A 13,130-nucleotide genomic window follows, 5' to 3' on the forward strand; every position below is an offset into this window, starting at 1 on the left:
TACTAGGGATATATATTACAATTGATGTTAAAGTACGGCTAGTTTGTTTCAGAATGCAAGAGTCCACTACTAGAAACATGGGTTTTAGCGACGGAAAAATTCGTCGCTATTCCGTCGCTAAATGTTGTTTGCAATGGATCGGCGACAGATTCACTCCATAGGTAATAAAAAGGTGGCTAATTTCTCAGCGAGGGTTTTAGCGACGGATCGGGTTTTCTCTTGCGACAAAGGTAGTGACGGAATATTCGTCGCTAAATGTCACTAAATGTCACTCAATGCATTCCGTCGCTGTTCTGTCGCAAATTTCCATGAACAATTTTTTTTCCATAGCTAATCCCTTGCAAAATTCATATACTATTTTTTTTTCCGTTGCTGATCTATCGCAAACTTTAGACATGAATTTTTTTCATCACTAATCCCTTGCAAAAATCATACATTAAATTTTTTTCCTTTCCGTCGCTGATCCGTCGCACACTTTAGACATGATTTTTTTTTCCGTAGCTAATCCCTCGCAAAATTCATGCATTAAAATACTTTTTATTTTCTCACCACGAACTTGTAGTATCATTTTTTTATTATGATTCTAAAAGAAAAAAAAATACTACAATCATCAAATTATTATACTAAAGAACATCAAATAATGATACAACCAAGCATTACAATACCAAAACTATCAAAGTTTACCAAAGTGTCATTCAAGAAACATCCAAAAACGAAACTATCCACATAACAGCAAACTCCCAACGGTTTAACTTCAAAATAACATTTTAGAACCAAGAAATCCGAAGTATGCAAAAGAGGTACAAACAGAAAAAAGTTTAACCTTCAAAATAACATTTTAGCTGATATCTTCATTTCATGTCCATCCAATCATCTTCGGTTCTCATTCCTATAAAACATTATTCAAAACAATCAAAAACATCAAATACAAAAGGTTAACAAGTCATTCAAAAACATCAAATACTAATGGTTAACATCATATTACCTCTACTTTTCAATTTCCCATCATATTTTGCAAGGCTGCATACATCTTCTCCATTGCTTCATATTTTGCATCAATTTGTTGTTGTTTGGCATCTATTGCTACAGCTTTGGCATCCATTTCCTCACGCATTTGTTGATGTTTAGCTTCCATTTCTGCAGCTTTAGCATCCATTTCACCACGCATCTCGTTTCGTACACGTTCATAGACAACCTAAAGTACAATACCATGATAGGAAACTTTGTAAGTACAATATCATGATAGGAAAATTTGTAAGTACAATGCCATGATAGGAAACTTTGTAAGTACAATGCCATGATAGGAAACTTTGTAAGTATAATACCATGATAGAAAACTTTGTAAGTACAATGCCATGATAGGAAACTTTGTAAGTACAATGCCATGATAGGAAACTTTGTAAGTACAATGCTATGATAGGAAATTTTTATAAAGTACAAAATTAAACGAACCTCTTGGGATGTTATTGTACTAGATGTTCCTTCCAAAAAGCTCGTTGGATCAGACACAGATCCGAATCCATATATTCTTCCTTTCTTGACTCCTCCGGAAATATCACACCATGTTTCATTATCCAAGAGGGGGTGGCAACTAGTATCATCACCAAACTTAGCCACCATAGCACTTTCATAAGCCTCCTATTATAGCAAAAAAAAATATGAAAAAATAGTAACATGAAATAAGGAATGGAATGGTTCATTCCATCCCATTAAATTCATAATACTCAAACCTTGCATAAAGTTGATTACTACTTACAAAACGCTTAATTACAACTAGGCAGAGGATCAAAAATTTAGAGATAATAATTTGTTTCTTTTCTTTTGTAAGTTGATTACTACTTACGAAAGATTTGTTTTCTGTCAATTAGTTGCTTTAACAAAGTCATTAACCCAAGTAGTAGGAAGTTTTGTTTCCTACAAAAGAATTGAAAATACCTTAACTTTAGCTGCCTTTGGTGTAATGTACTCTTGAGTAGACCGTTTAGTGTGCAACCTTGCATAAAGTTCAACTCCTGTAGGAGGACGTTTAAGCATTGCTTGCTACAAAATCCATTAGTAATACATTAAAAAACAAAACAAAAACTCAACAGTCTAAGTGGAAACTAACATGAGATGCAAACATCTTACCATTCTTTTCTTATGTTGACGAATAGATATAGAACCCCCGGTATGTTTGGAAATAGATCCATCTTCTAATTTATTTCTGTTATTTTTCCCTGATTGTGATGAACGTTTCCATTTGGATGTGGTCAACACTTCATTGATCATTTTTTCCCGATACTCCTTTTTTATCCAATTTGGGCGATAGTCCTTTAGCAAATTTAAATCACCTTCTAGTGAGGCATTCACATTTGCAGCTTTGGCAAGTTTTAAAGATGCTTCACGTGCTCTTCGCATTACGTCAGGAAATCGTTTCTTCATACAGTCTTCCCATACCTTGCGAGCAAGAACATCAGTCTCTTAGGGCCAAACATACAAACCCTACATGTAGATCATGCATACAATTATCTTTTTCATTTTATACCAATTTTTACTTTGATAAATCATAAAAATAATAAGTACAAACCTTGAAGTGTTCCTACATTGCATCACGATGTTCTTTGTCAACCTTCTTCCATGAGGTCCATGGGCCGTCAAACATCGTCTTCAGTATACATGTGATGGCTCTGATCACTGAAAACTGATCCGTAAATCTTGCAAAAAATTAAAAATTAAAAAATTAGCATTAGTATTATCATTAACAAGTAAATTCATTTTCATAAACAATTGTAAAATTAACTTTAGTACTCCTTTTCAGAATCGACTTCAATGAACTTCCATTTTGATGGGTTACTTGGAACTTGTTCTAAGATGTTTGATCCGCTAACTGAAGAAGAAGGTTGACTTTCTACATCATTGTATGATTGGGATGCATTTCTATCTCTAGCATCACGACCACTAATGTGACTACCACTGCGACCACCACCACGGGCTCCTCGTTGCGCCATTAGTAAAAAAATAACCCTTAAAATCAAGAATTAATAAACTATTGGTTAGAACAAGTATGTATTATAATAGAAAATTATAGAAGTAAGAGAAGGTAACATGCTATAATACACAAATAAATGGAAGTGCAATGTATATAGAAAAAGAAAACGATCATTTTAGCTAAAAAGTTATTTATAAGGTCCATTAGGCAAAATATATAGTTCCAAATACATTGTTTCATTCTACATTTTTAGTAATTACTCATCATCAGAATTATCATCACATATGTTTTCATCTTCAATATCATCTTCAGATGAATCATCCAAGTTATCATCAACTTCTTCATCCTCTTCTCTCTCAATGTCATTGTCATTAACTTCTTCTATTTCTCCTTCAATTACATGAGAAAGGGGTCCTGCCACCTCATTTGCACCGCTACTTGTAGAAGGTAAAGTCACTTCACTTTCTTGAAAGAATTGGTCCTCTTCATCCTCATCATCATCTTCTTTAGTAACACATTGGCGTAGATCATATACACCCCTTGGTTTCGTCTTGACGACAGCCCACCAATCTTTCAAATCCTTCATTGCAGGATATGGTGCATAATACACTTGTTCTGCTTGTGACGCTAGGATAAACGGATCTTCATTTCTTAGCCTTGATTTGTATTTAATATCAACCAAATTATGCTTTCGATCTACACGTACCCCTTCAGTAGGGTTAAACCATGTACACTTGAACAATACTACGACACAACGCCCTATGCCTTGATATTCTACTTCCAAGACCTCATCCAACAACCCATAATAGTCACACTCAGTCTCATTGTAACAAGTACCTCTTACACATACACCACTATTGTGTGTGACCCGTCCATCACCATATTTTTCAGTATGAAACTTGTAACCATTGACAAAGTATCCTTTATAGGACCTAACATGTCGTAATGGTCCTCGTGCAAGGCATTTCAGATGTTGATCGATATCATTTGATTGTTGAAAAACCTACATTGATAAATTCATTTGTTAACTAATTCACAGGGGAAGACACTTTGGTAATACAAAATTTTCTCGTATCATACTCACATAATCTTTAAACCACTTAGCAAAATGTTGATCCCTAAACCTTTCAAATGCTCCATCATCCATATCAGCTTGGCTTTGGATCACATAATTTTCAAACAACCTTAAAAAATAACAAAAATTTTAGAGTTTCACGAAATCAAGGAAAAATAGATAACTTGACATACCTTAAAAAAGGTAGAACCTCAACACAATTGATCAAGATGTAATTATGAGCAATACGCATCTCATCATCTGTCAAAGGCCTGCGTTGACCACTTTTTTCGAATAATCTTCGAGATGGAACTTTGAAAATGCTTAATCGAGAGTCGACCATGGTATAACTAGGAATGTCTGGGGCAAAATTACGCGACTCACGATTCAACCGGGTTTCAATTGTAGGCAAAAAGTATTGTGAGCAAAAAGTCGATATTTCTCCAATCATGTAAGCCTCAACTAGGGGTGAGCGCGGTGCGGTTCGGTGCGGTTATTAGCTAAAACCTCACCACTAACCGTAAATGCGGTTAATCCATTTTCAAAACCGCATGGTGCGGTTATTTTTGTGGTGCGGTTAGGCGGTTATTTTTGCGGTGCGGTTTTGTTTTTTTTGTGTTGCGGTTATTAACCGCATGGATTTGGTGCGGTTATTTTGTGTGGTTTTTAACCACAGTTTAGAGCTCAAATGGTTTTAAGAGTTCAAACATATTACTTGTAATTAAAAAAAAAAAAAAAGTATAAAACAATTAACTTAAATTACAAACAACTAATAGCTTAAAAACGTCAAATCAATAGTAATTAACAAGAAATATCTTAAAATTGTTCACCATTTTTTAAAGTTAAACATAACAAAACACCAATACTTTGGTCTTCTAATATTTTATCCATCTTTCATCCATGAAACTTGTGTTGTTTTTAATATTTAATATATTAATAATTAATTAAAAAAATTGTATATAATATATGCGGGGCGGTGCGGTTTTTTTGTGGTTTTTGAAAACTAATAACCGCACCGCACCGCAAATTTGCGGTTTTTGAAAAACAGAAAACCTCACCATCGGCTTTAATTGCGGTTGCGGTTTGTCGGTTGCGGTTTATGCGGTTTTTTCGGTTAATTTTAGTAGCGGTCCGTTTTTTGCTCACCCCTATCCTCAACAATGGACCCCTCAACCTTCGTATGGTTTTTTATCTTTCTTTTCATTGATCCCAATTTCCTAAAAAGATGTTGGAAAAGACTTATTAGAAATTCCATAGGTTTTATGGTAGAATATTTTGTATGGTAAAAAATATACCTTTCATAAAGATACATCCACCTATATTAAACCGGACCACCAAGCATAGCTTCTCGAGCTAAGTGGATAACAAGATGCTCCATTGAATCAAAGAATCCAGGTGGAAATATTTTTTCCAACTTGCAAATGGTTTCAATAATAGTAGTTTGCAAGCATTGTAAGTCATCTACGCGTAACACCGTTGAACATATTACACGAAAGAATGTACACAACTCTGTAATTGCATCCCATGTTGAGTTTGGCACCATACCTCTTAGAGAAATAGGCAACAATCTTTGAAGAAATACATGGCACTCGTGACTCTTGAATTTGTAAAAGCTATTATCATCTACATTAACGCACCCCCGCAAGTTTAAGGCGTATCCGTCCGGGAATTTAAGTTTAATCAACCATTGGCATATTTTAGCTACTTGTTCTTTGCTCAAAGCAAACGATGCTCTATTTTTCCTATCCTTATTTCCCTTCTTCCATGTATGCCATTGCACTTGATTGCAATACATTTCTATATCTTTTCTTGCATTCATGTTGTCTTTGCTTTTCGGAGTGTCCATCACGGTGTTGAAAAGATTTTCAAACACATTTGTCTCAATGTGCATGGGATCAAGGTTGTGTCGTATTAACAACTTCCACTAATATGGTAGCTCCCAAAAGATGCTCCTCTTAACCCAATTATGAGTAATCCCGAAACCAAGCAATTTTGCATTCTTTGCTCTAAAAGGTTTGCCTTCATAAACAGTTGGAAAGTGTCGTACTTGCTCCCAAATCTGATCACCGGTTAATATTGGTGGGGGGCTAGATCGCTCAACCTTATTAGCCAGAAATCCTGTTTTGTCACCCCGATATGTGTGTTGTTCAGGTAAAAATTTTCGATGGCAGTCAAACCAACATGGTTTACTACCATGGTGTAACCGAAACGACCCCGACTCACCCATACAATACGGACATGCTAACTTGCCATGTGTGCTCCAACCCGATAACATTGCATAAGCAGGAAAGTCACTAACTGTCCAAAGAAGTATAGCTTTCATTGTGAAATTGCATTTAGTCGAAGCGTCATAAGTGACAACACCATCTGTATATAGCATCTTTAACTCGTCAATTAGCGGCCTGAGAAACAAATCTATATTTTGACCTGGGCTCTTTTTTCCAGGAATAACTATGCTTAATTGAACATATGGTTCTTTTAAGCACATCCAAGGAGGCAAGTTATAAATTGAAAGGAAAACAGGCCAACATGAATACGGGGTTGTATTTGAGTTATTTGGACTGAACCCATCGGTGCATATCCCAAGGCGAACATTCCGTGGTTCACTTGAAAATTCTTGATGCATTGAGTCGAAATGCTTCCAAGCCTCACCATCACTTGGATGGACCATCAAACCCGGTTGCGTTTGATGTTCATAGTGCCATGTCATTTGCTTTGCCGTCTTTTTTGTCAAATACAACCTTTGGAGTCTAGGAGCAATCGGCAAGTACCTCATAACCAAATAAGGCAGTTTGCCACTCTTGTACCGATCATGATCACACACTCGACACTTAGTCAAATCAGAATCTGCCCCATAGAATATCATGCAATGGTTTTTGCAAGCATGGATCTTTTTTTCTGGGAGTCTAATTATTTTCAAAAGCTTCTTCGTCTCATAGAAGTTCTCAACTAGTTTCTCACCTTTGGGTAGCATCCGCTTAATTATAGGAAGTATGTGATCATAAGCAGCCTCAGATATATTGTATTCTGACTTCCAATGCAACAACTCTGTTGCAGCTTGTAATTTTGAATAATTTTCACATCCATCCCACAAAGGTTCATCAGCATCTTCCAACATATCATAGAACCCCTTGGCATTTGGATTCGGGAGTTCCTCCATTACATCCATCAACATTTGTGTACACCCATTAACATCATCATCGTCATCATCATCTTCCATCGGATCCTGCATCGGATTAGAAGATTCTTCCTCATGCTGAGATATCGTATTTCTTTCACCATGTGCCCACCAAGTTGTGTAATTAGGAGTGAAACCGTTTTGTAACAAGTGAAGCTCTACATTACCTCTTGTTTTATAATACATGTTCTTGCATTTAAAACAAGGACATCTAATATAATCCCCATCAACAGTTGCTTCATTAGAAAAAGCAACATCCAAAAATCCTTTGACGGATGCATGATATGTTGTGCTAAGATACCCATGATCTAACCTTTTGTACATCCAATCTCTATCACTACGTGGTGACATAATGACTAGCTACAAACAAATATATAACTATTATTTAGAAATTAGATAATGCAATCATATCCACATTACTAAAAGCATCCTTGGAAACTACAGTTATACTACATGAAATACTTATTTTTATTAAAAAACATCACCAAAAAGATAATTATGGAAAACTAGAACTATATAGGATAAAGATGATGATAAGATATATAGGAGGCTTGATTCTTGTTTAGTTATTCCTCCACCAAAAGGAAAGAAGCCTAAAGCAATCATTAAATTTCTTGGTGGTGCTTTTATTGGAGCAGTTCCTGAAGTTACTTATAGGTGAGTTGTTAAAATTTCATTAATTTTTAATTATGGGTCACCAAAAAAAGAATTGGTTTATGTAAAAAATATGATGTTTATATGCAGCTATCTTTTAGGGCTATTGGCAAATGAAGGGTATCTTATTATATCTGTGCCATATAATGTGACTTTTGATCACTCAAAAGCTGCTACAGAAGTTTATGACAAGTTTCATTTGTGTTTGGATTCGATTTTAACATCTGGATTGCCTAATGATGACGTGTCATCAACTCAACTTGTTGATCTTCCTCTTTATTCTGTTGGTCATAGGTGCGTGTATTTATTTTATTCTACTACCTTTTTACTGTTATATTTTGGCCAAAAAAAAATTTATTTCTATTTTTTTATGATTATTAATTTATTATATGATAATATGAAGCAATGGAGCCCTACTCCAAGTACTCTCTGGAAGCTATTTCTCTGAGAGGATACCAAAGGCTGGTTTCAATTTTCATGCCTTCTCTGTTCCTCATAAGTGATCTAGTTTAAAATGACCATTATGCCCTTTATTTAAAAAACTAATCTGTTTTCCATTTTCTTTCCAAAGGCTAATGCCATAATGCTGTCATTTCCTAATGCTGTCAGCCAAAAAATGTCATGAAGCTTAGCAATCAGTACTTTGAAAATGTTGCAATGAAGATCAATGTTAAGGTATCAACTTATCAATTACCATTATTCTTTTTCTTTTAGCAACATAATAACAATAACAATAATAGTAATGTAGTGAATTGTATTATGTTATTTATAATTATAATTAGGTTGGTGGAAGAAACTCAGTCTTGGCTGCAGCTCTTGCTAATAGACTTCCCTACATCACAGAACGCCCAACAATAATTTTTGGAGCTGATGTAACTCATCCTTCACCTGGAGAGGATTCAAGCCCTTCCATTGCTGCGGTAACTTATTTTCATTTGTTTGTGTATTTAAAGAAAAATCTAATTTTGTATTTTTGTTATTGATTAATATAATATAATATAATTAATAAAGGTGGTTGCTTCAATGGATTGGCCTCAAGTGACAAAGTATAAAGCCCTAGTATCCGCACAGCCCCACAGACAAGAGATCATTGAGGATCTGTACTCAACCACGACTGATGCAAGAAGGGGAGTTATTCATACTGGCTTAATCAGAGAACTTTTAAGAGGTGTGATAAGGGGGTCTGGTAGAGGGGTGGTGAAATCAGATACTACATATGTGGGGTCAGGGTCAGGTTCAAATAATGTTGCATCAACAACTACAATTATGGAAGTGAATAATTCATGTGCAGTGCCATTTAGGACAGATGCATCTGCTTTGGGGTCTTACACACCACCAGCAGCTACAGTGAGTGGTAGAAGACGGTTTTCAGAGGCGCCTGTACATGGACATGGACATGTACAGTCAGCAATGTCTGGTAAAGAACAATAGCAGCAGGCTCATAGTGGTTATAGGGATCGAGCTGTTGAAAGGAGGAGTTTATATGGTTCGTCATCTTTTGCGGATGATGTTGGCGTTGGGGATCCAAGTAAGCGTTTGTGAATATAAATAATTGTTTCAGTAGTAGTAGTCTTCTTGTTATATTCATCTTATTAATTAATTAATTAATGCTTTAAATATGAAAAAAAAGAGGAGGAGATGGATATGTCATATGTCATATGTAAAAGGACAGAGGATCTGTTTGATGATGGATAGGGATACTAGTATTATTATTGATTGTTTATTATGTATTGACTGTTTATTTATTTATTTAATATAATGGATGGGCTTGTTGTAAAAGATGGAGATTCGGGTATGAAAAGAGAGAGTCTTGTAATCCAAAAAGAAACAGCCCTAGCCCATATATACAGGGGCAGCAATGCAGTTACACAGACCCTTTTGAACTTTGTGAGGCTGTTTAGAAAAGCTCATGAAGAAAACTATAAACATGCTAAACTAGATAAGAAGAAAGCTCAGAAAGAGGTTGAAATGGAGAGGGCAAAGGGTATTAACTTAACAAAACGCAAAGCATGTTGATACCCACACACCCAGAAAGAAAGTCAAAGGGTGTTTGTTGACCAAAGGAACCTGAAAAGGGTATGGTTGTCCATGCACATACACATACACATACACCCACAGTTCCTGCATCTGTTAGTTACACTTCACAGGGGTGATGTTGAAGTTCCAGTGTTAGAAAAAGTTAGTCACTATTCTAGGAACATGTTCTTAGGTTTGTGATCATGACTTTTGATCCACCAGAGCTAACATGAAGAAATGAGATTTTAAGAGAATCAATGGGGAAACAAATTATTGTTAGAAGCATGTTGCTTGAGATGCTAATTGATCTAGTAGTGACCATTACATCAGAATAGCTTCTTGAACAATGGCATAAGATTGCCTCCTCCAAGTTTATAACTTACTTTTTTGATGAAGCAGTTCATCCTATAACTATGAGATGGGTGATGAATCTTCTCCATTCAAACAATGATTGCCTAAGAAACTGATGTTGTTGGGCTTGCTGCAGAGCATATGGATACATGTACAGAGATGACAGGAGAGCTTCAGGGTGAGGCTTTGATGAACAAAACTTATGCTACCAGGCTTATATAGGACTAAAGCAACCAATCAAGCCCTATATCAAGTTCTTATTCTAAGTATCTATTCTAATAAGATTGAAAAATTATTCAAAATTACATATTTGAGCCGATCAGTAGCAAAGAGTAAGAAATTAAACCCTAACACAATCGATATAAGAGGAATGACGATTGAAAAAGGAAAAAAAACGGAGAAATTAAACCTAACGTAATATATTGTGCAATTGAACCAAACCTAACCTAATATATGACTAAAGCAAATAAAATCAAGAGGTTTACCTGAATCAGAAGTTAAGGAAGAATAGGCTGCGGGAATCGGAAGCTGCAATGGTCCATGGTGTCGTCATCTGTTTGAACGGAGAAGGTGAGATTAGGTTAAGCTGCAACTCGAGAGTCAAACTTACACAAACTTCGTGTTCAATTGGAGTGATAAAGCAGATTTGGGAGGGAAGGAGACTTACACAAACTTCGTGAAACTGGACTTGGATTCGTCAATTTCAGCGAGAGATCTTCAATTAAAAAAACATAGCGTGTGTATGCTCCCTCGGCGTTCTCTCGTTAAATACATACCAGATGGCAACAAGTCGACGATTTTTTTTCCCTCGTTGAACCCTCGCCAAATGCCTTCGTTTTCCACCGATTACCGAGGAATAAGGGCGCGTCGATAAAGACTTGTAAGATCCATAACTTATCCCTCGCTAAACCCTCTCTAATATGCTATATGTTGAATAAATAAAATACTTGTTTAAACCATCGCAGATCTCTCGTAATTCCCTCTCTATAAGCCAAAATTTTGCTACAGAATAGATCCCTCTCTAAATCCGTAGCTGAAAGTCCACTTTCTAGTAGTGGTTAGACCCTAGGCTTCCTGATCAAATCCTGTATGTATACCAAAAATTTCATTAAAGTGGATCAGCAGTTTTGGATATTGGCAGCTTGCCTTAAAGCCATCGATCAGTAGCAGCCTTCACTACCTACACTTTTGGCACCAATGTTTCATGACCTAGGCTTCAAAATCTATGCCTTTCAGGGCTTAAATACCTACGCCTTCAAGACCTAGACTTCAAAGGCATCTTAAGGATCTGCGCTTGGAGGCCTTCATGACCCCTAGACCCTACCATTCGTTGTGTCAACGATCATATTAGTTTATATGAGTGTACACTGCATGCTCCCTAACTCTTACTTGAGCATAACCTAAATACCTTTTAGATATATGGGTAAATACCAATTACCTTAAATGCTTGATGACATTAAGTCTCCAACATAAACCATACAAAACCCTTTTAGAATAGAATATGGAAAGTAACCAAAAAAACAGACCAATCTTAATAGGTTTTGGTGTTTTGGAACAGGTTTAACCTCAAACTGAACCCTGAACTGAATACAAATTACACATTTTCAAGTTGAAAAAATTATATAGGTTTTGGTAATTTGTATTCAATGCTACTTAGCTGTTTAAAATATATTAAACTGAACTGACTTTTAAAAGCTCTTAGAATATGAGATCCGGTGTTTTCTTTTTTTTTAATTAGGAGTAAGCTATATGTAACACTGTTGGTTTGAAAGGTTCATATTGGTTTGAAAGATTCATATCAAGCGTTTGTAGTCCAACGGTTAGGATAATTGCCTTCCAAGCAATAGACCCGGGTTCGACTCCCGGCAAACGCATTTTTTAATCTTGCAAAGAAAGTGTTTGCTCGTAATCTTATCATCCCATGCATAACCCATACAAAACCGCTAGTACATAAACAAGATAAGATGATGTGTTAAGTTGGGGCTCTATAGCTGCAAGTATAGGCACTGTTGAGTATATTACAGGTGGCCATGTCTTCACAGAAGAGATCTTTATTGGAAGATGGAATCGCTGCAAGAGCAACATACAATTTTTTTACGTAAAAATCTTTTATTTCATATTGGTTGGTTATATTGATATATATTTTAATTATTTAATATAAGTAAAATAATGAACTCACTTATTTGAGTTATTTCTAGGAAAATATATGATCCCCATCGTGACTGCAATTCAGAATATATGGGGGCCACAGTCGGCCAAAAATTGGTCTGGATACTCAACTTCTAGAACAGTCTGCAGTCCAGATCTTGAAGGTACACCATTCTCCAACATGCTTTCAGGTTTTTCACCAAGCAAAACCTAAAACATAAAACAATTGTGTTATTTATTCATAAATCCTAAACCCTGAATGATTAATCATAGAATATAGATTAACCTTTACTAGTGGTGTAACTGATGATGATGTTGAGCCAAGATTGTAGCTTTCAAACAATCAAGAACACATTAGAGAGAGAAAGTAACAAGTGAAAATCAATTTTATTTCACCTTGAATTGAAAACAGAGAATGAACATGAACTTATACAGTAAACAACGAACATAGAACAAACAGCTAGCTACTTACAATTGAGTCCCTGATCTATTCTATATTTACAATTGAACCCCTCAGCTCCACTGATAATGTTGATATCCTCCCCTCAAGATGAACTTTGATGAATGTCATCAAGGTTCATCTTGGATAAAAGAAACTGAAACTGAGGACCACATAGACCTTTCGTGAATAGATCTGCCAATTGTTATCTTGTTGGTATGTGTTGTGGAAGAACAAATCGTTGGTATGTGTTGTGGAAGAACAAATCCGGCCTTGTATTGTTCTCTTACTAAATGACAATCTATATCCAAGTGTTTTGTCC

At 35.7% G+C, this 13,130-nt stretch overlaps 4 protein-coding genes, 1 long non-coding RNA gene and 1 other non-coding gene across 7 annotated transcripts; 3 read left to right on the top strand and 3 right to left on the bottom strand.

The window, feature by feature from the left end:
* Positions 1-599: 599 nt before the first annotated feature.
* On the bottom strand, positions 600-2,995 carry LOC128126621 (uncharacterized). The gene is made up of 7 exons (XM_052764463.1): positions 2,788-2,995; positions 2,567-2,693; positions 2,128-2,481; positions 1,936-2,040; positions 1,453-1,638; positions 986-1,195; positions 600-889 (listed from the first exon to the last, which is right to left on the bottom strand). Exons 3-6 carry the CDS (start codon positions 2,419-2,421, stop codon positions 995-997), a joined length of 786 nt encoding a protein of 261 aa, XP_052620423.1. The 5' UTR covers positions 2,422-2,481; positions 2,567-2,693; positions 2,788-2,995; the 3' UTR covers positions 600-889; positions 986-994.
* A 974-nt stretch (positions 2,996-3,969) lies between these two features.
* On the bottom strand, positions 3,970-4,479 carry LOC128126622 (uncharacterized). Its single transcript, XM_052764464.1, has 2 exons — positions 4,217-4,479; positions 3,970-4,152 (listed from the first exon to the last, which is right to left on the bottom strand). Exons 1-2 carry the CDS (start codon positions 4,471-4,473, stop codon positions 4,002-4,004), a joined length of 408 nt encoding a protein of 135 aa, XP_052620424.1. The 5' UTR covers positions 4,474-4,479; the 3' UTR covers positions 3,970-4,001.
* A 1,354-nt stretch (positions 4,480-5,833) lies between these two features.
* LOC111886421 (uncharacterized) lies at positions 5,834-11,265 on the bottom strand. 2 transcript variants are annotated; one of them, XM_023882753.3, is made up of 3 exons: positions 10,889-11,265; positions 10,707-10,774; positions 5,834-7,556 (listed from the first exon to the last, which is right to left on the bottom strand). In XM_023882753.3, the coding sequence occupies exon 3, from the start codon at positions 7,549-7,551 to the stop codon at positions 5,947-5,949; it is 1,605 nt and encodes a 534-aa protein (XP_023738521.2). In that variant the 5' UTR covers positions 7,552-7,556; positions 10,707-10,774; positions 10,889-11,265; the 3' UTR covers positions 5,834-5,946. The 2 variants fall into 2 exon arrangements, with proteins under 2 accessions (XP_023738521.2, XP_023738455.2); XM_023882687.3 differs by having other exon boundaries at positions 5,834-7,560.
* Positions 7,728-8,318, top strand: LOC111886747 (uncharacterized). The gene is made up of 3 exons (XR_002848544.2): positions 7,728-7,857; positions 7,945-8,148; positions 8,258-8,318. It is a non-coding gene; the product is annotated as an uncharacterized LOC111886747 (long non-coding RNA).
* LOC111886646 (protein argonaute 5) lies at positions 8,444-9,407 on the top strand. Its single transcript, XM_023882930.3, has 3 exons — positions 8,444-8,529; positions 8,637-8,774; positions 8,866-9,407. The coding sequence occupies exons 1-3, from the start codon at positions 8,476-8,478 to the stop codon at positions 9,283-9,285; spliced, it is 612 nt and encodes a 203-aa protein (XP_023738698.1). The 5' UTR covers positions 8,444-8,475; the 3' UTR covers positions 9,286-9,407.
* Positions 11,266-12,023: 758 nt separating the features above from the next.
* Positions 12,024-12,095, top strand: TRNAG-UCC (transfer RNA glycine (anticodon UCC)). Its single transcript has one exon. It is a non-coding gene; the product is annotated as a tRNA-Gly (tRNA).
* Positions 12,096-13,130: the final 1,035 nt, after the last annotated feature.

Source organism: Lactuca sativa, chromosome 6 (assembly GCF_002870075.4).
Source record: "Lactuca sativa cultivar Salinas chromosome 6, Lsat_Salinas_v11, whole genome shotgun sequence".
Lineage (NCBI taxonomy): Eukaryota > Viridiplantae > Streptophyta > Magnoliopsida > Asterales > Asteraceae > Lactuca > Lactuca sativa.